The 22,637-nt window shown below is 40.1% G+C and overlaps 1 protein-coding gene across 1 annotated transcript; it reads right to left on the bottom strand.

The window, feature by feature from the left end:
• Positions 1 to 7,476: 7,476 nt before the first annotated feature.
• On the bottom strand, positions 7,477 to 22,192 carry LOC142149751 (uncharacterized). Its single transcript, XM_075205052.1, has 5 exons — positions 20,699 to 22,192; positions 14,548 to 14,661; positions 11,877 to 11,990; positions 9,418 to 9,588; positions 7,477 to 7,884 (listed from the first exon to the last, which is right to left on the bottom strand). Exons 1-5 carry the CDS (start codon positions 20,852 to 20,854, stop codon positions 7,807 to 7,809), a joined length of 633 nt encoding a protein of 210 aa, XP_075061153.1. The 5' UTR covers positions 20,855 to 22,192; the 3' UTR covers positions 7,477 to 7,806.
• Between the last annotated feature and the right edge of the window lie 445 nt (positions 22,193 to 22,637).

Genomic DNA, 22,637 nt, shown 5'->3' with positions numbered 1-22,637 from the left:
GGTGTGCCGAGGCACTCTGTTTATTGATCGACTGAACCACCCCCAAATTGTCGCACCAAAATACTATGTGTTTCCCCCGCAACGCAGGCGCCCACAGTTCAATTGCTACCACAATTTGGAACAACTCCAAGACCAACAAGTTCTTGGTAATCCCCAGCCTATGCCACTCCTCTGGCCAGCTGTCCACGCACCAGTGTCCGTCCAGGTAGGCCCCAAAGCCGCATGCTCCGGACGCATCCGTGAAAAGGTTTATATTTAAGTTCGTTAATGGCGGTGTCGGCCAAATTCGACTGCCGTTGAATTCCTTGAGAAAGATGAGCCATATTTGCAAATCCTCCCTGATCACCTTGGATAGCCGCAGGGCCGCATGCGGCCGGCTTCTACCCGCGGTGGCTCTCTGGAGTTTTCTGCAGAAGACCCTCCCCATGAGAATCACCCAGCAGGCAAAATTGAACCTCCCTAACAGGGACTGAACTTGCCTTAGTGAACTAGAACTGGAGCCTAACACCTCCACAATGGACTCGTGCATCTTTGACACCTTATCAGCTGGAAGCCTACATATACCTGCTGCCGTGTCGATCTCAATTCCAAGGAATGAGAGACACGTGGCCGGGCCTTTCGTCTTGTCCGCGGCAATGGGACCGTCCTTGCATAAGCTACCTAATACCCAAACACTGGCTTCATTGTTCGTCCAACATGTTTTTCGTCTCCACGGCCTACCTGAAGACATCTTCTCTGACCGTGGTTCTCAATTCATTACCCAGTTTTGGAGATCTTTCTGTAACTTGCTGGAGATTAAGGTTAGCTTATCATCCACAACCCAATGGGCAGACGGAAAGGGTAAACCAGTCACTGGAACAATTCCTTTGTTTGTATATATCCAAATTCCACGATAATTGGTCATTCCTACTTCCGTGGGCTGAGTTTGCCTATAACAACTCTTGTCATTCCTCTACTCGCCAGTCCCCGTTCTTCTGCAACTTCGGATTCCAACCCAGACCTAACTGTCTCCGCTCCATGAATCCCTCTGGTCTGCCTGAAATACGTCCTACTGCCTCACGGTTGAGAACTATTTGGAAGAAGGTCCCATAGATTGTAAGCTTTCGAGCAGGGTTCTCTTACCTCTCTGTCTGTATTACCCAGTATTGTCTCATCAATGTTTGTTGCCAATTGTAAAGCGCTACGGAATTTGCTGGCGCTATATAAACAAATGTTGATGATGATGAAGGTCCACTCCATCTTGCTCCAGGCTGCTTTCAGATCTAAGGCTTTGTCAGATCTCCATCATAGACCATGTTCCTTTAAAGTCGGAGATGAAGTTTGGCTCTCTACCGTGAACATCAAACTTAGGCAGCCCTGTAAGAAACTCGGGCCTAGATTTATTGCACTTTTTACTATCATTAAAAGGGTTAATCCTGTTGCTTTCAGGCTAAGACTCCCTCGTTCTTTAAAGATTCCTAACACCTTCCATTGCTCACTTCTAAAGCCAGCTGTTGTTTCTAGCAATTTTAGAGTCTTCCAATCTAGAAGACCTCTCCCTCTGGACATTGATGGTCAGAAAGAGTTTTTTGTGGAGAAGATTCTGGATTCCAAAAAAGTCCAAGGACATACTCACTTTCTCGTGCATTGGAAGGGCTATGGGCCGGAAGAACGATCCTGGGTTCCATGGAGACGTCTACATGCTAATAAACTTATCAAGGAGTTTTTCGAACCCTTCCCCTGAAAACCTGGATGTCCGGGTTCCTTGACCCCTCCTCAGGGGGAGGTACTGTCAAGAGTCGCGGCGGTGCCTCAAGCCGCCGTGAGTCACTGTGCCCGCAGGACGCGTCCAGGCCATCTCCATGATGACCGGGACGTCACTTCCTGTTTCGCAACGGCCGGGACGCTGTACTTGTACCGCCGCGTCCCGGCATTTAGAGCAGCCGGGCGCATGCGCAACCATTAGATTAATCATTAATTAACCAGCCACTGAGGCTGATTTACCCCAGGCTCGTTTCCTTGTTCCCATTGGCCAGTCTCTGTATATTAGGCAGGGAGGGCTTAGCCTCCCTGCCGGTTATAGTTATCAGTTTGTGTGTGCTAGCCTGCTCCTGTGATTTAAACCTGTTTGCTGTTGAATTCTCGTGTATGACCCTTGGCCTGTTTATTGGATTTGATTCTTGCCTGTTGCTCTGACCTTTTGCTTCGTTCCTGGATCCTCCTTGTTTGCTGCCAGCTCTGACATCTTTCCTGATTCTGACCACTGCTTCAGACCTACGACCTTGGCCTGTTCCTGCCTACGCTTTATTCTACACCCCGCTACTCTGCGCTACGGTACGTTCATAAACCTTTACTAATTTGACTATATACCTGGGGGCATCCGAGTACCTCTGAGCATAACGAGCTTTATGGGAAAGACGGCTGCTATAGGTGAAGACATTTCCATCTTGTTCTACTGGTTTATGATAAGACCGTTAGCCGTAACAGGAACAAACCTCTTTACCTAATTGGAGGGGAATCATGGTAGATACTCTTAGAGAGACTGCCGTGAAGCATGACAAAAATATAGGTAGGAATAAAGAGGCGCAAAGTGATAGGTTAATGATGGTAAGTATCCAGGCTTTAGACGCACTACATTTACAAACTCAGACTTATAACACACATTATAAGGAACAGAAGAAACATAAGTCATTGAAGTGTTTTAACTGCCTTAAAAAGGGACACATGAGGAAGAACTGTAGAGAGAGAAGATCGAGGACACCTAGAGGGGAATCACATAGATACTCACAAAGGAGACACACACAAGGTTTAGAAAATTCACAACAGTTAGCCGTACACATTATAGCAGCAAATGCTTTGCGGGTGAACAATAGCCAACACTAGGGGTCAAGTCATACCTGTAATTCTACAACCAGGTAGGGTAAATGTTAATCTGTGGTAAGTGTAATTGTTCAGGTTTAAAGATAAGTAATTTAAATGTATATTTTCTTTTTGTTGTTTGTTTGTCTTCTTTTGTCTGGTGTTTACTTTCCTGTCGCTGGTCGATGATAAGGAATGAAAATGTTTGTTTTTCTTTGTTATTTCAAACTAACTTTGTTTTGTTCCCCTCTTCTGTAGATAAGGACAAACAAAGGAATATACATATATACTTAGTAATTATGGGGATTACAGGAGAAGTACAAAGTTTCCCTTGAAAGACAAGTTAACAATGGGTCATTGTAACACTCTTTCTTCTAGGTGCAGTGGCCTATAATAACTTATTTGGCTGAGATTTATTATTTAAAATGAAGTGTATATATAGTCTACTTCTAATGTTGTTTTATGTATTCCAGGAAGACACACATAGGAGATACAGAGTTTGCGCCACAAAGGGTTAATTTTGCACTTCTCTATTATAGTCATGAAGTCTATCGCAAGGTATATAGTTATTGTGATCATAAGATACCAAGTTCCATACGAGCTAACGATGGACAACTCTGGATTGGATGGGTGATGTAACTCCATGTTAAACTTGATAAGAATGGGAGAGGGGGTCATAGATTAGTGAATAGCTAAAGGGATTAGTGGAATAGTAGAGCCATTTTCCCATAGTGTCCAATCCAGCTGTCATTTTGCTGTAAAGCCTCATTTTCTGCCTTTCTGTTTGTCTCCAAATCCTTTTGTTATTATTATTCTTTGCTGTCCTATTTTTCATTCTTTAGATCTCTGTCAGTATCTCATTCTTTTCTTATAAAGAGATACAAAAATCCGTATAAATGGTCTCACCCATGGGGCTATGACATTTTTGACAACGGACAGAATCAGGGGTACACACACTACACTGACATAGTCACGGAAGTAGCTAAGGGTTTGTTTTTATGTTTATAGAAGCTGCTGATTTTAAGCAGGAGTTTTGGTGTGGAAATATGATTTGTTTTATAGATTGCATGTGGTATCTGCCCTCCTATGTTCTGCCTAAACTAGATATGTCTCCTGAACAAAGAGTACAAAGTGTGCCTTTAAGATGCACAAAGGGTGGAAGGAGACAGGAGTCTTACTGAAGGTAAATTAGGTAGACATACAGATATGCATCTCTGTGTAGAACATTGGAGTAAGATTTTTGCCACAAGACTCGATATAAGTGAAACCCTTTAGAAAATGTAAACTTTTCATGTTCTATAATTTTTTATAGTCAGACAGACATGTACTGGATATTGTTATAATTGACGAAGGTGCTATAAAAATCTACCCCTTGGCCCTCCTCACTTAGCCAGGTAGCTGAACTTGTTGGATTGAGAATGGTATGTGAGTTGGCAGAGGGTATTCAATTGATATACTTTGGTTTTTAATATTTTCCTAGGATAGGGGGCGACGTTGAGGAAACTGAGGAACTTTTATGACTATGGCAGTACATAAGTAGGACACTCACATTACATGAAGTACTTGTGACAGTGACACAGTTACCAGCTGAAGTAGCTGTTATTTAAGTTAAAGCTTACACACATGACTGTACATGACTTTAATAACAGGGCGGACATAGCTGTCAAGTAGGCAGCAGGTTTTAACATGACAACTGACAAATCAATGTTTTGTTTTGTTTTTAAAGTATAAACCCACATGAATTAGTTAATATATGAGATTTGTGTTCCCTGCAGGAAAATGCAGTCTGGAATGTGAAGGGATGTGGTCAGGAGTCCTCTGGGCCCTGCAGAGATTGACAAGGTAGACCTGTGGCTCCGAGAGTGTATCTTCCAGGCCTAGCTGAAGCAGCAGATGGTCTGACTCAGCTGGGTAAAGAATGTAGGTTCAAGCTGGTAAGAGCATACTGGTGTGCATCAGACATTTCTTCTCAGGCTAGTAGGAAGACAATGTCCTGTCTTACTTGATTGAGAGAAAATGTCAGAAAGGCGTTACCAATAGAGCCATCTCATACCCTTCCTACAGACGGACTTTCTCCAGGTAAAACAAATTAACTTCATCCAATTGCCACCTTGCAGGATTCTCAAGTATGCACTGGTGTACCGATGAAATATATCTGGGAAAAGGTTTATTGAAATGTTTCTAATATTGCTGTGTCATATTCAAGATTTTTGTTAGTAGATAGGGTAGCCCTAGAGTTATATAGAAGGTAATAGGTGTATTCATTCTTACTGGTAAGAGCTTTTAGATAATGGGTATGATGTAGGAGCAGTGATAGTACATTACATACTTTTGATCAGCCACAAACCAGTGGGAAAATAGAGTAAACGGTACTAGCTAGAACGAATTGAATAGAATGGCGGCTGAGACTGGATTGAAGTGGCCGGTAGCTTTGACCACCAGTCCTCCATATCATCAGAATCACTCCTAAGCTGCCTCTTAACCTGTCACCTTTTGAGATACGTTTGACTTTTCCTGTGATGAGTTTATAATGGAGAGACTGTTTAAGATCTTGAAAGGAAGAGCTAATAGTGAGACAGCAACAAAGAACGTTCGAAACACTGTCTCGTGATACGTTATACTAACTGTTGTGAAGTTGGACTGGGAGAGTATGTTATGGACTGTAATTTCCTAGACTCAAGTTGTTTGACAGCCAGGTACCAAGTGTTGACGAGCAGCATCACATCCCTAGGAGTAGCAGAGAGACACTGGTACCCATTCCATCCACTGCAGAGGAGTCAACACCCGGAGAAGGTTCAAATTACACTCGTGAATCGGTTCCGGGAGACCCAAGATCGCAGTTAACAACACCTGAGCCAAGGACTTTGAAAGACAGTTATCCAGCATGGGGCAGCAGTTTTTCCTGTTTTTTCCCTATCCAGTGTTTCTCTCATCTCATTCTCTTTTCAGGACAGTCAATTCTTTAAATTGTGAACAGGTGTCAGAGGCTGATTCAAGTAGCGATATTGAAGAGGTGGGGATGAAGAAGAAGAGCACAATCGGTCCAGCCAATTACTCTGTTCAATTCAGAGGTAAAGGAAAATGTGATAACCTTGGAGCTCGGAGACAGTGTGAGGGGCTATTGTCTGAGGAGTATTGTGTCTGTAAGTACTTCTGGCCCCATAGTTGAAGAGAGTTGCATCCAGCGATGCCAGTCCAGTAATATTCGGACTTGAGCAGGCATCCTTGAGAATGATTATCATTCTTGGGTGGGTAAGGTTTTAGACCAAACTGAGTGCTGGGTGTGCTCTTACGTGCCTAAGAGATTATATCAAGTAGGACTAGTTCTCTTTCCACAAAATATTCCTGAATTACCCGAATTATGGGTGGGAGGTCACTAGGGAAAGGTAATACAGCTAGGTCCCTTAGTTTGGAGTCTCCCAATATTCGCCAGGCCGATCACTGTTTCACGTACAAAGAAACTTGAGTATTGGGAGAATGGGAAGAACGAACAGACAATAGCCCACCCCACAGGTGTTGATGAAAAACCCATTGATATTATTAGAGTGTATTTACTAACACAGGTTGAAGGAGATCATAAATTACATTATTGACAGATATAGTATGATTTTATTGGTGAACATGTATTATTTAAATGTCATCTAAGCTAAAAGACATGCTTCAGACAGATGAACATGTTAAACATGAAGAACTATAGTAGAATATTCAATATTGTTGATACATATTCTATCGTACCTTGTATCCTTCCAGATAATGTATTACATGTGTGGGTGAAGGGCATACAAAAGGTTAGCTCCGTGCTCCAAAGGTATATGTTCCATAGGAAAAGAAAATTGTTTCTAGGACTCTTTTATGGTAACCTGACTGATATTCACAGACAGTGTGATCATATGTAAAGGGGGACATACATTACAGAACAATGAAACGTACTACTGAGATCCTGCAATAAAATTTTAGGGTGAGAGTGTTGGGTATACTCTCAAAGGGTGGAGCTGTCAAAGTCAAATAATTGGATGAAGTAAACCAAATAAATTAATATTGTTTTTACCGTGCGATTGCGATCAGTACGCCACATGTTATGACGCAATTGCATGATAAATAACGCACACACACACTTACACATTCACTTGTAAATAGTTCACCTTAAAATAGTTCCAACAGACAGTAGTTATAATCAAATGTAATAGATTTTACAGTTAAATATTATAATGTTAAAAGCACTTTAAAAGTATCTAAGGCTCAGGATATGGGAAATGTATCATGTTTAGTGTCATTTTGATCTGCACATTACCATCTCTCATCCGCTAATTTCGGCTTTGCGATCGCTTTCCGCGATCAATAGTTATGGAAGATAAAAGATTGAATGATCAAAATGACATTGTGTTTTAATTTGTTTAAAACTGGTTTGGGTCAGTTTCCTTGAGAAGCACATGTTTTCAGCTATTGGGGGAAGTTGTCCCTCACCCTTTGAAAGGATCAAATGAACTGACCTATGACCAGAAAGCAACTGGAATATCATTAACCCTGGACCAATGAAGACCTCACTAAGTATTATCTGTATACATATTGACATCATCAGTGTTTTTCTATATTGAAGCTATATATATATATATATATATATATATATATATATATGCATGCTGCCCCATTTTTCTGTCTCTCTGATCCTGACTACATTTGGCCATGACTGTATTCCCTGGGTGAAGCACTATAAGGAAAATGTAATGTATTCTGTGTTTTTATACTTTCCTGCTTTATTGTAACATCTTTAATGCATAAATGGCTTGCTGTAAAATCCTGCTATATTTTGCAATTAAATATCTTTGTGCTTTGGAACCACAACAATTGCATTGGACAATAATTATTTGAAAGCGATACAATGACTTTTAATAAGTATGGCAGAGTGATTTTGCCCATATTCCTCTCTCTCATTGCCAGAAGCCCGTCTCTCCTTCCTAGTGTAAATTGTTAAATCCACGGATGAGAGTCCCTCTGCACTGTGTCTCTCCTCGGGTCTATATCCACCCTCCAGTTCTTCATCACAGTCTGTAAAAAAAACACACAAGCTGCCCTCAGAAATATCACATATTTTACACTACTTGAAGTTCATTTCAGTTCAAAGAGAAAGCAGCCATGTTGTGCCCTCAGCAAATGTCCTATGTAGTCTAGTTTAGTACCTGGGTAGATATGAAGATACTGTATGTAGCAAGCATATTTTATACTGTAAAAGACAATAGTCTACATTATGGACTTATTTGGATAAACAGAATTTATACTAGTTTGTATATAATTATCTATATACTAAAAGAAGACTATTGCAAAAAAAACCAGCAAAGAGGACGTCCAGTATGTAAATAAGTCACATGACAGTGCACAGACATTCTAGGAAGTTTTCCCATATTCTAGGAGATAAATCAATGTTTTACTACCAGTAAGTCACAACAGTAGTGGGTATCACCATAATATATCTGGGTCACAAACCCCAGTAACGCTGACTCGGATGACTGGCTTCAGAGAACTTTAATGATCTCGTTCAGCTCTTTTCATACAGTCTTCATGATTTATGGAATAAAATGCTGGAACTGTTTACTAGTCAGTTATATTAACGAGGGATCGTGTGCTCTTGAAATTGTCTTTGAATGAGCTCATCATAAGAGATTTGTTTTGGTGGAACTACAAGTTACAGCATGCCCTGCCAACTAGAGGGCCATAGGTTTAGTCAGCCTGTTCTACACCATTCTAGTCTCTAAAGATGTCTGTAGTATGTGCACTCTAGTTATCCCCCAGTGTCATATAAGAGTAACCTCAGAACACCATTTATAAAGTTACAATACTCCGCTAAACGTACTCACCCTGTTTACTGTATAATAGAAGCACCTACACAAGTTTAACTAAAGCAAGTCCCACATGTTAGGAAGGCAGAGCCTTCCGGATATCTATGGACAGAGTTTCCCCAGCTACTGGGTACCCTGGATACATCTCTCAGTCTCAGATACAGTTTCTCTATACAGTCATTGCCAGTTGGCGGTATAATTGGTGACTGTACCCTTTTTCTGCTTGGTGGAGTTTACCGCCAATGACAGAACTGCAAGTTTTCTGTGAGTGGTTTGGGTTGGGGTCTACTATCTAGACTAGCCTCCAAGAATTCAGGTTCTACTCTTTATACTAGCCTCTAGGAATTGCTTTTTACACTTGGCACCGGAACCAGAGATGCCGAGAGGTATCCCTGCCATTAGTGTCACGGGCCCCGATGCAACCACACCTCACAGACCCTAGAATCCTAGACTGTACACGCAGCTTCGACAAAGCTGCCTGATACCCGCACCCCTGTCCTCATTTACAGGATGACCTGAGTGGGTGCGTTACTGCCTCCCATCAGATCCGCAGAATCAGCTGCTGACATCTGCTGCTGTAAACATTCTGATGATCTGATCTGATTGGCTAGAGGGACAGATATTGCTGGAGATGGAAACAAAATGGGTTTCTGACCGTATCAAGTGAAAACGGTTACAGATACCTATATGCAAATATATCTTAGCAGTCCATAAATACTGATTTGCTACGAATGGGGATATCTACCTTAGCTGGATGCTCGAGCCCATCTGGAGCTGTGGTGGTCTGGGCGCTCCTCCCTCCAGATGGTGTCCTTATTGTCCGTTCAGGGTGCTTCTTGGGTGGTTGTGCACCAGACATTACAATTATGTTTGTCATGGGAATCCGATTGGGAGATAATCCCACAGAATGACTGGTCTGAAATCACAGATAAACGTCGGTTATGGATTTAAGTAAACACCAACTTGATTTCAGTACATTACATCTTGAAGATGCAAAAAGGGCACCAGACAGCAAAGAGTTAAAGATATAAAGGAAAGAATCTGGCAGAAGTCTAAATAAAACAAATTGCTCTTTGCTGCTGCTGCTGCAGTATTGTCAGTATACCTAACACGGCCACAGCGGGGCCTGAGACACAGAGCGGATTTTACCATTTCAATAGAGAGTTGCCCGACAACCATTTCCAGGATGGGCACAGTGGCAGAGGGTAAGCAGACCACCCCCCATCCCAGGGCCATAACTAGGGCTGTGCGATAGGGGCGACCGCTGTCGAAGTCAGCTAATTGGATAAAGTAATTTCAATTAATATCGAACAACTCGACTTTGTCTGAAAATTATGCGTAGAAAACGCTACAGCGTGGAGAAGCATATCCAGCCGCAACACGTGGCAACAACAGGGTTTACACATTTACACGAACATACACATTTGTAATTAGTACACATTAATCGTAGTTGCAACACATAGTTAAATATGTCAAAATGTAGGAAGATTTAAGGTTAATATTATAAGTTATATACATGTTAATGAAATCAAAGGTTCAGGTTACAGGAAACATGTCATGTTTAGTATCATTTTCATCCCCTATTTATCCTCTGTTGTCTGGTTCATTCACCGAAGGGATCGCACATTGCATACTCTAGTTATCAATGATAGGGAATAAATGTTTAAAATGATACTGTCTGTGTAATGTAAATAGACTCGTTTAAACTGGATTCTTGGCGGGAAAATCTGAGTCATCATCTGGAGAGCAGACCCCCACCCTTGGAATGTTAACCCCCACCTTTGGAGGGGGTTGTTTGAACTGGCCTATGACCTGCATTACACTGGACCCTCCTGAAGTTTGGACCTATAGAAGCAAGCCACATCATCTGTATTGTTTTCTCTGTATCACTGACTGTATATAAGCAGGGGCTCTGGACCTAGTGGAGGGTCTACTTGACCACAGCCTTCAGACCTGAATGACTGTACACTGGATCCAGGGCACCTGCGATAAGTAACGGCTGTACTTATTTTATTCTGATTTGTTATTCTGCAACTTTTGGCTATTAAATCACATTATGCTTTGGAACCACATTACAGCAATCGACAATCGTTAATGGATATCAACTAGACGTGCATAACACCGCCCAGGGCGCAACGCTGAAGGGTGGTGCAGTTTAGGAATAAATTAGATTAATTTGGTTAAAATTGAGGGCCAGGGGTGCGGCATTTGAAATCCGCTGCAACTTTGAACATTCAAACGATATTGACAGATACTCTGTGTTAACAATGGATCTGGGATACAACCCTTACTTCAGAACATCTATCCATCTATCCCATATCTATCCAATATCTACACCAATTATATCTCATATCTATCTATCTAATATATATCCCATATCTAATTATCTATCTATCCATCTCATATCTATATACCCCATGTCTATCTATCCATCTATCACATATCTATCCATCTATCCCATATCTATATCTATCCCATATCTATCTATCCAATCTCTACGTATCTATCCATCCCATATCTATCTATCTATCCACCCCATATCTATCTATTTATCTATCTATCTATCTATCTATCCCATATCTATCTATCCCATATCTATCTATCCCATATCTATCTATCCCATATCTATCTATCCCATATCTATCTATCCCATATCTATCTATCCCATATCTATCTATCCCATATCTATCTATCCCATATCTATCTATCCCATATCTATCTATCCCATATCTATCTATCTATCCCATATCTATCTATCTATCCCATATCTATCTATCCCATATCTATCTATCTATCCCATATCTATCTATCTATCCCATATCTATCTATCCCATATCTATCTATCCCATATCTATCTATCCCATATCTATCTATCCCATATCTATCTATCCCATATCTATCTATCCCATATCTATCTATCTATCCATACTTGGAAATATATGGGGGAAGTCTCACTCCTACATATTTATCAAGCTATTCCAAGTCAATTAGGTTATAAATATACAATAGGTCCTTCCCAGATCCTGTTGGTTAGAACCATTACCTTGTGTTATGTATTATGTTGGGTTTTGTACAGATTTAAATTAATGCATCAAGTTTTGTTTCCCCCTAACCATTGTGTCTGTGTGTAATCCTCTCAATAAAGAAAGATTGTATTAAAAAAGAAATGAATACACAAAAGTAACTCATTATATCAGCACTCACAGATCCGGGCGCTATCAATGTTTGGCGTTTATTGGTCCCACATTTGCCTCTGGTCGGAGGACGAGGAGAGATTGCTGGTAATTTCTCTCCGTCATTCCTCTCACAGTGATCCACCTGTAATATAAACTCATTTTTATTCTGTGGCACGTAATACATTACATAGGAACAAACATGGCTTTTCCTTATCAATGGTAATAATTTAAAGTGTATGGAAAGGTCTGAAATTACTGCACACAGCTTGAAATAAATACAATAGCATTAATGATGTTTTTGGTGAGTGCTGAGGATCCTGTGTTCTATCTATCGCATATCTATCTATATATCTCACATCTACCAATCCCATATCTACACCAATTCTATCCCATATCTATTTATCCCATATCAATCTATCCCATGTCTATTTATCCATCTATTCCATGTCTATATATCCATCTATCCCATATCTATCTATCTATCTATCTATCTATCTATCTATCTATCCCTTATCTGTCCATATATCCCATGTCTCTCTATCCATCTATCCCATGTCTATCTATCCATCTATCCCATATCTATCCAATATCTAAACCAATTCTATCTCATATCTATCTATTCTATATCTATCCATTCCATATCTATCTATCTCATATCTATCTATCTATCCATCTATCACAGATCTATCCCATATCTATCCAATATCTAAACCAATTCTATCTCATATCTATCTATTCTATATCTATCCATTCCATATCTATCTATCTCATATCTATCTATCCATCTATCACAGATCTATCCATCTATCCCATATCTATCTATTTATATATCCCATATCTATCTATCCAATATCTATACCAATTCTATCTCATATCTATCTATCTCATATCTATCCCATATCTAATTATCTATCTATCTATCCATCTCATATCTATATATCCCATGTCTATCTATCCATCTATCACATATCTATCGTTCTATCTATCTATCCCATATCTATCTATCTATCTATCTATCCCATATCTATCTATCCACCCCATATCTATCTATCTATCTATCCATCCATCCCATATCTATCTATCCCATATCTATCTATCCCATATCTATCTATCGCATATCTATCTATATATCTCACATCTACCTATCCCATATCTAAACCAATTCTATCCCATATCTATTTATCCCATATCAATCTATCCCATGTCTATCTATCCATCTATTCCATGTCTATCTATCCATCTATTCCATATCTATATATCCATCTATCCCATATCTATCTACCCATCTATCCCATATCTATCTATCTATCTATCCATATATCCCATGTCTCTCTATCCATCTATCCCATGTCTATCTATCCACCTATCCCATATCTATCTTTCTATCTATCTATCCCATATCTATCTATCTATCCATCCCATATCTATCTATCTATCCACCCCATATATATTAATGTATCTATCTATCTATCTATCCATCCCATATCTATCTATCCATCCCATATCTATCTATCTATCCCATATCTATCTATCCCACATTTATCTATCTATCTATCCCATATCTATCTATCTATCCATCCCATATCTATCTATCTATCCACCCCATATATATTAATGTATCTATCTATCTATCCATCCCATATCTATCTATCTATCCCATATCTATCTATCCCACATTTATCTATCTATCTATCCCATATCTATCTATCTATCTATCCATCCCATATCTATCTATCTATCCATCCCATATCTATCTATCTATCCACCCCATATATATTAATGTATCTATCTATCTATCTATCCATCCCATATCTATCTATCTATCCCATATCTATCTATCCCACATTTATCTATCTATCTATCCCATATCTATCTATCCCCTATTTATCTATCTATCTATCCCATATCTATCTATCCCACATTTATCTATCTATCTATCCCATATCTATCTATCCCCTATTTATCTATCTATCCATCTATCCCATATCTATCTATCCATCTATCCCATATCTATCCAATATCTACACCAATTCCATCTCATATCTATCTATCCCAGATCTATCCATGTATCCCATATCTATCTATTTATATATTCCATATCTATCTATCCAATATCTACACCAATTCTATCTCATATCTAATCATATAATAAAAATTAATAATATTATTAATAATAATATCTATCTAACTAATATCTATCCCATATCTAATTATCTATGTATGTATCCATCTCATATCTATATATCCAATGTCTATCTATCCATCTATCACATATCTATCTATCTATCTATCTATCCACCCCATATCTATCTATCTATCCACCCTATATATATCTATTTATCTATCTATCCATCCCATATCTATCTATCTATCTAATATCACTCTATCCATATCATATTTATCTATCTATTTATCCATCCATATAAGAAATATATGGGGGAAGTCTCGCTCCTACATAGCTATCAAGCTGTTTCCACGTCACTTTGGTTATAAATACACAATAGGTCCTTCCCAGATCCTGTTGGTTAGAACCATTACCTTGTGTTATGTATTATGTTGGGTTTTGTACAGATTCAAATTAATGCATCAAGTTTTGTTTCCCCCTAACCATTGTGTCTGTGCGTAATCCTCTCCATAAAGAAAGATTGTATTAAAAAATAAATGAATACACAATAGTAACTCATTATTTCAGTACTCACAAATCCGGGCGCTATCAAAGTTCGGTACCAACTGGTCTCACATCTGGGTCCAGTCGGAGGACGAGGAGAGATTGCTGGTAATTTCTCTCCGTCATTCCTCTCGCAGTGATCCACCTGTAATATAAAATAAGATTTTTACTCACCGTAAAATCCATTTCTCTGACTCCATTGGGGGACACTGCGAGACATTGCGGTATAGTAGTGGGCTCAGGAGTCTTGTCACTTTAACTGTTAAATCTTTGGACTCCTCCCCTGCTATGCCCCTCCTCTCCAGAGAGATCCTCAGTTTTGAATAACCAAGAGTGAACGTAAAGCAGGTAATATAACCTGGACAGGTCTAAAATTATAAAGAACCATAACCAAAGTTTCCACACACAGAACTATATACAGAGCAAGGGAGGGTGCGCAGTGTCCCCCAATGGAGTCAGAGAAATAGATTTTACGGTGAGTAAAAATCTTATTTTCTCTTTCCTGCCATTGGGGGACACTGCGAGACATTGGGGATATACCAAAGCTTCTTCAAGGGTGGGAACGCTCTGGACCACCTGCACGCATAATCCTGCGACCAAAGCTTGCATCAGACGATGCAAAGCCTTGAAATCTATAAAATGTAGTAAATGTGTGGACGGAAGACCAAGTCGCCGCTCTACACAACTGTTCCACCGACGCCCCGTGCCTCTTGCTGCCCAGGAGGCACCCACTGCCCTAGTAGAATGTGCCCTTAAGTTCTGCGGAACGGCCAGAGAAGCTGAAATGTAAGCCTCACGAATCGTGGACGTGATCCACCGAGCAATTGACTGCTTTGAAGCAGGCCAGCCTCTTTTATTGGCGTCATATAACACAAAAAGATCTCTGGTCTTTCTGACCTGAGATGTACGGTCTACATAACTCTGTAGAGCTCGTACCACATCCAAGTACCGCATAAACCCTTTCTGAAGAGTCTTTCTTTGTCTGGAACGCAGGAACAACAATTTCCCGATTTAGGTGGAATCTAGAAACCACCTTAGGAACAAAAGACGGCTTGGTATGAAGGACCGCCCTATCGGCGTGAAAAATAAGAAAAGGAGGATCACAACGAAGTGCCCCAAGCTCAGACACTCTCTGTGCTGAAGCTATAGCCAACAAAAATACCGTCTTCCACATAAGATACCATAAGTCAATAGACTGTAAAGGCTCAAACGGAGGTTTAGAAAGAGCACGAAGAACCAAATTGAGGTCCCAGGGCCCGACAGGATGACAAAAAGGAGGTTGTATACGCAAAACCCCCTGTAAAAATGTCTTGATATCTGAATATTCAGAAATCTTTTTCTGAAAATATACAGAAAGGGCCGATATCTGACCCTTGAGGGAAACCAGACGTAAACCCTTCTGAACCTATTCCTGAAGAAAGTCCAGAACGTGGGGAATCTTAAATCTTGAAGAATGAACTCCCTTAGACTCACACAACGCAATATATGACTTCCACACTCTGTAATATATGGAATATGAAGAAGGCTTCCTGACCCTAATCATGGTGGCTATAACATCCTGAGAGAAACCCTTAGCCTTAAGTATTAGGGTTTCAATAGCCAGGCCGTCAAAGCCAGCTGATCTAAACCTTGGTAAAGGAATGGACCCTGACCCAGAAGATCTGCCTGCATGGGAAGCCAGAATGGAGGAGCCCCTGCTAATAATAGCAGATCTGAGAACCACGCTCTGCGTGACCAAAATGGAGCTATTAGAATAGCGGGAACTCTTTCCCTCTTCACCTTCTTTAGAACCTGCGCAATCATTGGAATGGGCGGGAAAATGTACACCATCCGGTAATGCCAAGGGGCCGACATGGCATCTACTATTTCCGCCCCTGGGTCTCTAGCTCTTGCTCTGTAGCGCGGAAACTGATGGTTCAGATTGGACCAAACGCTTCACCAGTAGGGAGAAAACCTGACTGTTTAGAGCCCATTCCCCGGGATGAAGAGTATGTCTGCTGAGGAAATCTGCTTCCCAATTCTTCACCCCCGGAATGTGAATGGCTGAAATTCTGGGGACCTGATGTTCTGCCCACGTTAATATGCGTCTGGCCTCTTGCATGGCAGCCGCGCTGCGAGTGCCCCCCTGATGATTTATGTACGCTACCGTGGTGGCGTTGTCGGACTGAATCTGAAGAGGTTTTCCTCTTAGAAATTCCGGGGCTCCTATCAGAGTATTGTACACTGCTCTGACCTCTAGAACATTTATCGGAAGAGTGGCTTCCTGAGGGGACCAGAGACCCTGAAGCCTCAGAGTTCCTGTTACTCTCCCCCACCCCAACAGACTGGCGTCTGTTGTGACTAGAGTCCAAGACCAGGTCTGTAAGGATTGGCCTCTCTCCAAGTTGGATCGGGACGTCCACCAGACAAGGGATAGCCTTGTGGGTGTGGACAGACAAACAATATGTTTGTCTAAATTCTTCTGAGACCCTGACCACTTTCGCAAGATCTCTACCTGAAGTGGATGGGAGTGAAACTGCGCAAAAGGAACTGCCTCGAATACCGAGACCATTGTCCCCAGAAGCTTCATGCAACTGAGTATCGAGACTCTCTTTTTCAATAGCATGGCTCTGGTCCTTTTCTGCAGAGCTAAGACTTTTTCTGCTGGAAGAAAAACTCTCAGAGACTGAGTATCGAAAAACAGACCCAAGAAGCGCATCTGCTGAGTTGGCACCAGCAATGACTTGGGTAAATTCAACACCCAGCCGTGACTTTGAAGAAACTGCATAACAGTCTGAATCTGTTGGGATAGAAGAATCGCAGACGGTGCCTTCAACAAGAGGTCGTCTAGATAAGGGATAATTGTTATACCCTTCTGGCGCAAAAGACTGGCCATGACTGCCATAATCTTGGTGAAGACTCTGGGGGCGGTAGCCAGGCCGAAAGGGAGAGCCCTGAACTGAAATTGCGCCTCTCCTACTGCAAACCGAAGGAGACTCTGATGTCCCTCCCAAATCGGTACATGCAGGTAGGCATCCTTGATGTCCAACGATGCCAAAAACTCCCCTTTTTCTATCCCTGCTATCACAGAGCGTAGGGATTCCATGCGAAATTTCTGAATCTTCAACTGCTTGTTTAGTGACCGAAGATTCAGGATGGGCCAGAAGGATGCATCTGGCTTTGGCACAAGGAAGGGGTATGAATAAAAACCTAAATACTAAACAGAGTATAGGCAGGAGCCTATACTCCAGTGACCCTAACTCCAAGTCACTTACAAAAAACTGAGGATCTCTCTGGAGAGGAGGGGCATAGCAGGGGAGGAGTCCAAAGATTTACCAGTTAAAGTGACAAGACTCCTGAGCCCACTCCTATACCCCAATGTCTCGCAGTGTCCCCCAATGGCACGTAATACATTACATAGGAACAAACATGGCTTTTCCGTATCAATGGTAATAATTTAAAGTATATGGAAAGGTCTGAAATTACTGCACACAGCTTGAAGTAAATACAATAGCATTAATGATGTTTTTGGTGAGTGCTGAGGATCCTGTGTTCTATCTATCGCATATCTATCTATATATCGATCCCATATCTATCTATCCATCCCATATCGATCTATCTATCTATCTATCCGATATCTATCTATCTATCCGATATCTATCTATCCATCCTATATCTATCAATCCCATATCTATCAATCCCATATCTATCAATCCCATATCTATCTATCCCATATCTATCTATCCCATATCTATCTATCCCATATCTATCTATCCCATATCTATCTATCCCATATCTATCTATCCCATATCTACACCAATTCTATCCTATATCTATTTATCCTATATCAATCTATCCCATGTCTATCTATCCATCTATTCCATGTCTATATATCCTTCTATCCCATATCTATCTATCCATCCATCCCATATCTATCTATCCATCTATCTTATATATATCTTATATCTATCCATCTATCTTATATCTATCCATCTATCTTATATCTATCCATCCCATATCTATCTATCTTATATCTATCCATATATCCCATATCTATCTCTCCATCTATCCCATATCTATCTATCAATCCATCTATCCCCTATCTATCCATATATATGCCATATCTATCCATATATCCCATATCTATCTATCCATCTATCGCATATCTATCTATATAGCTCACATCTACCTATTCCATATCTACACCAAATTTCATATCTATTTATATCATATCAATCTATCCCATGTCTATCTATCCATCTATCCCATGTCTATCTATCCATCTATCCCATATCTATCTATCCATCTATCCCATATTTATCTATCCATCTATCCCATATCTATCTATCATTCTATCCCATATCTATCCAATATCTACACCAATTCTATCTCATATCAAAACACATATGTATGGCCCAAATATATGGGACTCTCATTCTTTAGATTTAGGACCACCCTATTAGCAAAATCACCATAGAGAGGTGGGTGGCTTTAACATACATTTGCAAATGTGTGCAACTAAGACTTTTGCATTTTTATCTACATTAGAAATAGCAGATCTGTTGCTGGCTATAGCAGTGTGCTGGGGGATCTTTGTTTGTGTGTTCCTTTTAGGATAACCCCACCCTTTCACGCACCTGCTATAGCCTATAAATTGATTGAGCAACTTCCATTTCTTTATCTATCTCATATCTATCTATTACATATCTATCTATCTCATATCTATCTATCCCAAATCTATCCATCTATCCCATATCTATCTATCCAATATCTACACCAAATCTATCTCATATCTAATTATCTATCCATCTCATATCTATATATCCCATGTCTATCTATCCATCTATCCCATATTTATCTATCCCCATATCTATCTATCTATCTATCCCCATATCTATCTATCTATCCATCTATCCCCAAATCTAACTATCCATCTATCCGCATATCTATCTACCCATCTATTTCTCCATCTATCACATATCTATCTATCCATATATCCCATATCTATCTATCTATCTATCCCACTCCCATATCTATCTAGCCCATATCTATCTATCCCACATTTATCTATCTATCTATCTATCCCACATTTATCTATCTATCTATCCCCTATTTATCTATCCATATATCCCCTATCTATCTATCCCATATCTATCTATCTATCCCACATTTATCTATCTATCTATCTATCTATCTATCCCATATCTATCTATCCCCTATTTATCTATCCATATATCCCCTATCTATCTATCTATCCCATATCTATCTATCCATCTATCCCATATCTATCTATCTATCTATCTAGCCCATATCTATCTATCCCACATTTATCTATCCATCTATCCCACATTTATCTATCTATCTATCCCATATCTATCTATCCCATATTTATCTATCCATATATCCCCTATCTATCTATCCATCTATCCCATATCTATCTATCCCATGTCTATCCATCCATCTATCCCATATCTATCCAATATCTAAACCAATTCTCTCATATCTTTCTATTCCATAGCTATCTATCTCATATCTATCTATCTATCTATCTATCCCAGATCTATCCCCTATTTATCTATCCATATATCCCCTATCTATCTATCCATCTATTGCATATCTATATATCTATCTATCCCATATCTATCCCACATTTATCTATCTATCTCATATCTATCTATCTATCCCATCCCTTTGTATCTATCCATCCCATATCTATCTATCTATCCTTCCCATATCTATTTATCTATCTATCCATCCCATATCTATCTATCTATCCCATATCTATCTATCCCATATCTATATATCTATCTATCCCATATCTATCTATCTATCTATCTATCTATCCATCCCATATCTATCCATCCCATATCTATCTATCCATCCCATATCACTCTATCCATATCATATCTATCTATCTATTTATCAATCCATCCTTAGAAATATATGGGGGAAGTCTCGCTCCTACATATCTATCAAGCTGTTTCCACGTCACTTTGGTTATAAATACACAATAGGTCCTTCCCAGACCCTGTTGGTTAGAACCATTACCTTGTATGTATTATGTTGGGTTTTGTACAGATTCAAATTAATGCATCAAGTTTTGTTTCCCCCTAACCATTGTGTCTGTGTGTAATCCTCTCAATAAAGATTGTATTAAAAAAATAAATGAATACACAATAGTAACTCATTATATCAGCACTCACAGACCCGGGCGCTATCAATGTTCGCCGTCTATTGGTCCCACATTTGCCACTGGTTGGAGGACGAGGAGAGATTGCTGGCATAGTCTTTCCTTCGGTCCTCCAATCGTGATCCATCTGTAATATATAATATGTTTTATTCTGTGGCACGTAATACATAGGAACAAAAATGGCTGTTCAGTATCAACAGTAATAATGTACAGTTAGGCCAGAACTGTCAGGGCATCTTGATACTTTTAGTTCTTACTTCTGGGAAAACAGGACTGTGAACTTGGAACTGATAAGAAGCATGGAAGCGCAGTGCAAATATGTTACTAAAATTGTTTGAAAGCACATATGTTAACTAAAAACATAATAACCAACCAGAAATTAGCTTTTGCTTGACTACTGCAAGTTGGAAAATGATAGGGAAATGTCTGATGGTTATTAAGGTTTTACTGCAAACATGCCCGTGTGCAATAAATAACCATCAATAAACGATCAGTGCCCTAGTTTGCTAAAAGCTACTAATGGACGAGTAGTGTTAGTAAATGACCATCAGTAAGAATACAGCACCCTAGATTCCTAAGGCTGGAGTCAGACGAGGAGTGTTAGTAAATGACCATCAGTGTCAGTAAGAATGGAGCGCCCTGGTTGGCTAAGGCTAGTGTCAGAGAAGCAGTGTTAGTAAATAACCTCAATAAGAATACAGGACCCTAGTTTCCTAAGGCTAGTGTCAGACAAGCAGTGTTAGTAAGAACACAGCATCCTAATTTGATTAAGGCTAGTGTCAGATGAGCAACGCTAGGAAATATAATGTTTAGTACCGTGGTTTGCCTAAAGCAAGTGTCAGAAGGGTGCAGCCAAAAACATGGCATCCTAAAGCTTGTCTAAAAATGTTTCTAGTAATTATATTTAAAAAACAATAAAAACAAAACTGATTTTTAAGTTTTATGTTGAGTTATCTTAGATCACTTGTAAATACATCAGGTTTATTTCAGATATAAAATAGGCTTACCTTAATGTACTCAAATACAGCGGTCACAGTTGCAGAAATACAGTGTATATATAAATATATATATATATAATGCACACTTCCTCTCCTGCAGCTAAAATCTGACTGCTCTGGGCCAAGCATTTGCTTTAATAGCTAAACCGGATGATGTCACAAAACCCATTTATGTTGAGAGTCAGTGACATGAGTGGCCTATCCAAAGCTGTAATATCTCAACCTGTAATGCTGCATCTTGTCACTGTATATAGGGGAATCACATGTCTCCTTATAACACAGTTTCATAGTTTTCAAAAACACTTTGTTCTAGATGTTGGTGGATAATTCCAATTTCTGTTTCCATCGATGGCCGTTACTGACACATGACTGTAACTCGAGGAGAGAAATCATTTCAGTTAATAGAAGTTAAGCTCACATTGATGCAATATGCTACTTATTTTGCTACTTGACCAAAATTGCAAATATTCAGGATATTGATTTAGAGCAGGCCTGTCCAACCTGCGGCCCTCCAGATGGGCCTCCCTTCGCCCCCTTCCTCCCGTCTCATCCATGTGTCTGTCTGTCTCCCCCCCCTTTAGATCGTACGCTCCTTTGAGCAGGGCTCTCCTTCCTTCTGTTTCCATCACTTTTAACTGCGCTCTCCAGCTACTCAGCTCACCTCCTCTCAGTCCCTCTGCCCTCTGTCTCCTCTCGCTTCTCTCCGCTCCCCTCAGTGACTCTCAACCTGTCATCCGTGCCCACCCTCTTGGGCCATAGTTACCTGCCTGTACTCACTTTTCCCCTCCCTCCCTCTCTTTCATGCTGTGCCTGAGCCCCCAGAGTTATAGTGCTTACTGTTACTTGTACTGTGCTGTTTCACCTTGTACTGTGCCATTGTTTGACCTTGTACGGCGCTACGGATACTTTGTGGCGCCCTATAAATAAAAATTAATAATAATAATAATAATAATA

The sequence above is a fragment of the Mixophyes fleayi genome, chromosome 4 (genome assembly GCF_038048845.1).
Source record: "Mixophyes fleayi isolate aMixFle1 chromosome 4, aMixFle1.hap1, whole genome shotgun sequence".
NCBI classification, from domain to species: Eukaryota; Metazoa; Chordata; class Amphibia; order Anura; family Limnodynastidae; genus Mixophyes; species Mixophyes fleayi.
The sequence above is the reverse complement of the archived record's forward strand: the minus strand, read 5'-3'. Positions and strand labels throughout refer to the sequence as shown.

Coding starts and splice junctions, on each gene's coding strand:
- LOC142149751 (XM_075205052.1), bottom strand. CDS start 20,854: ATGTATTACGTGCCACAGAATAAAACATATTATATATTACAGATGGAT. Junction 9,589..11,876: donor CATTGATAGCGCCCGGATCT/GTGAGTGCTGAT, acceptor CTGTGATTTCAG/ACCAGTCATTCTGTGGGATT. Junction 7,885..9,417: donor GGCTCGAGCATCCAGCTAAG/GTAGATATCCCC, acceptor TTTTTTTTACAG/ACTGTGATGAAGAACTGGAG.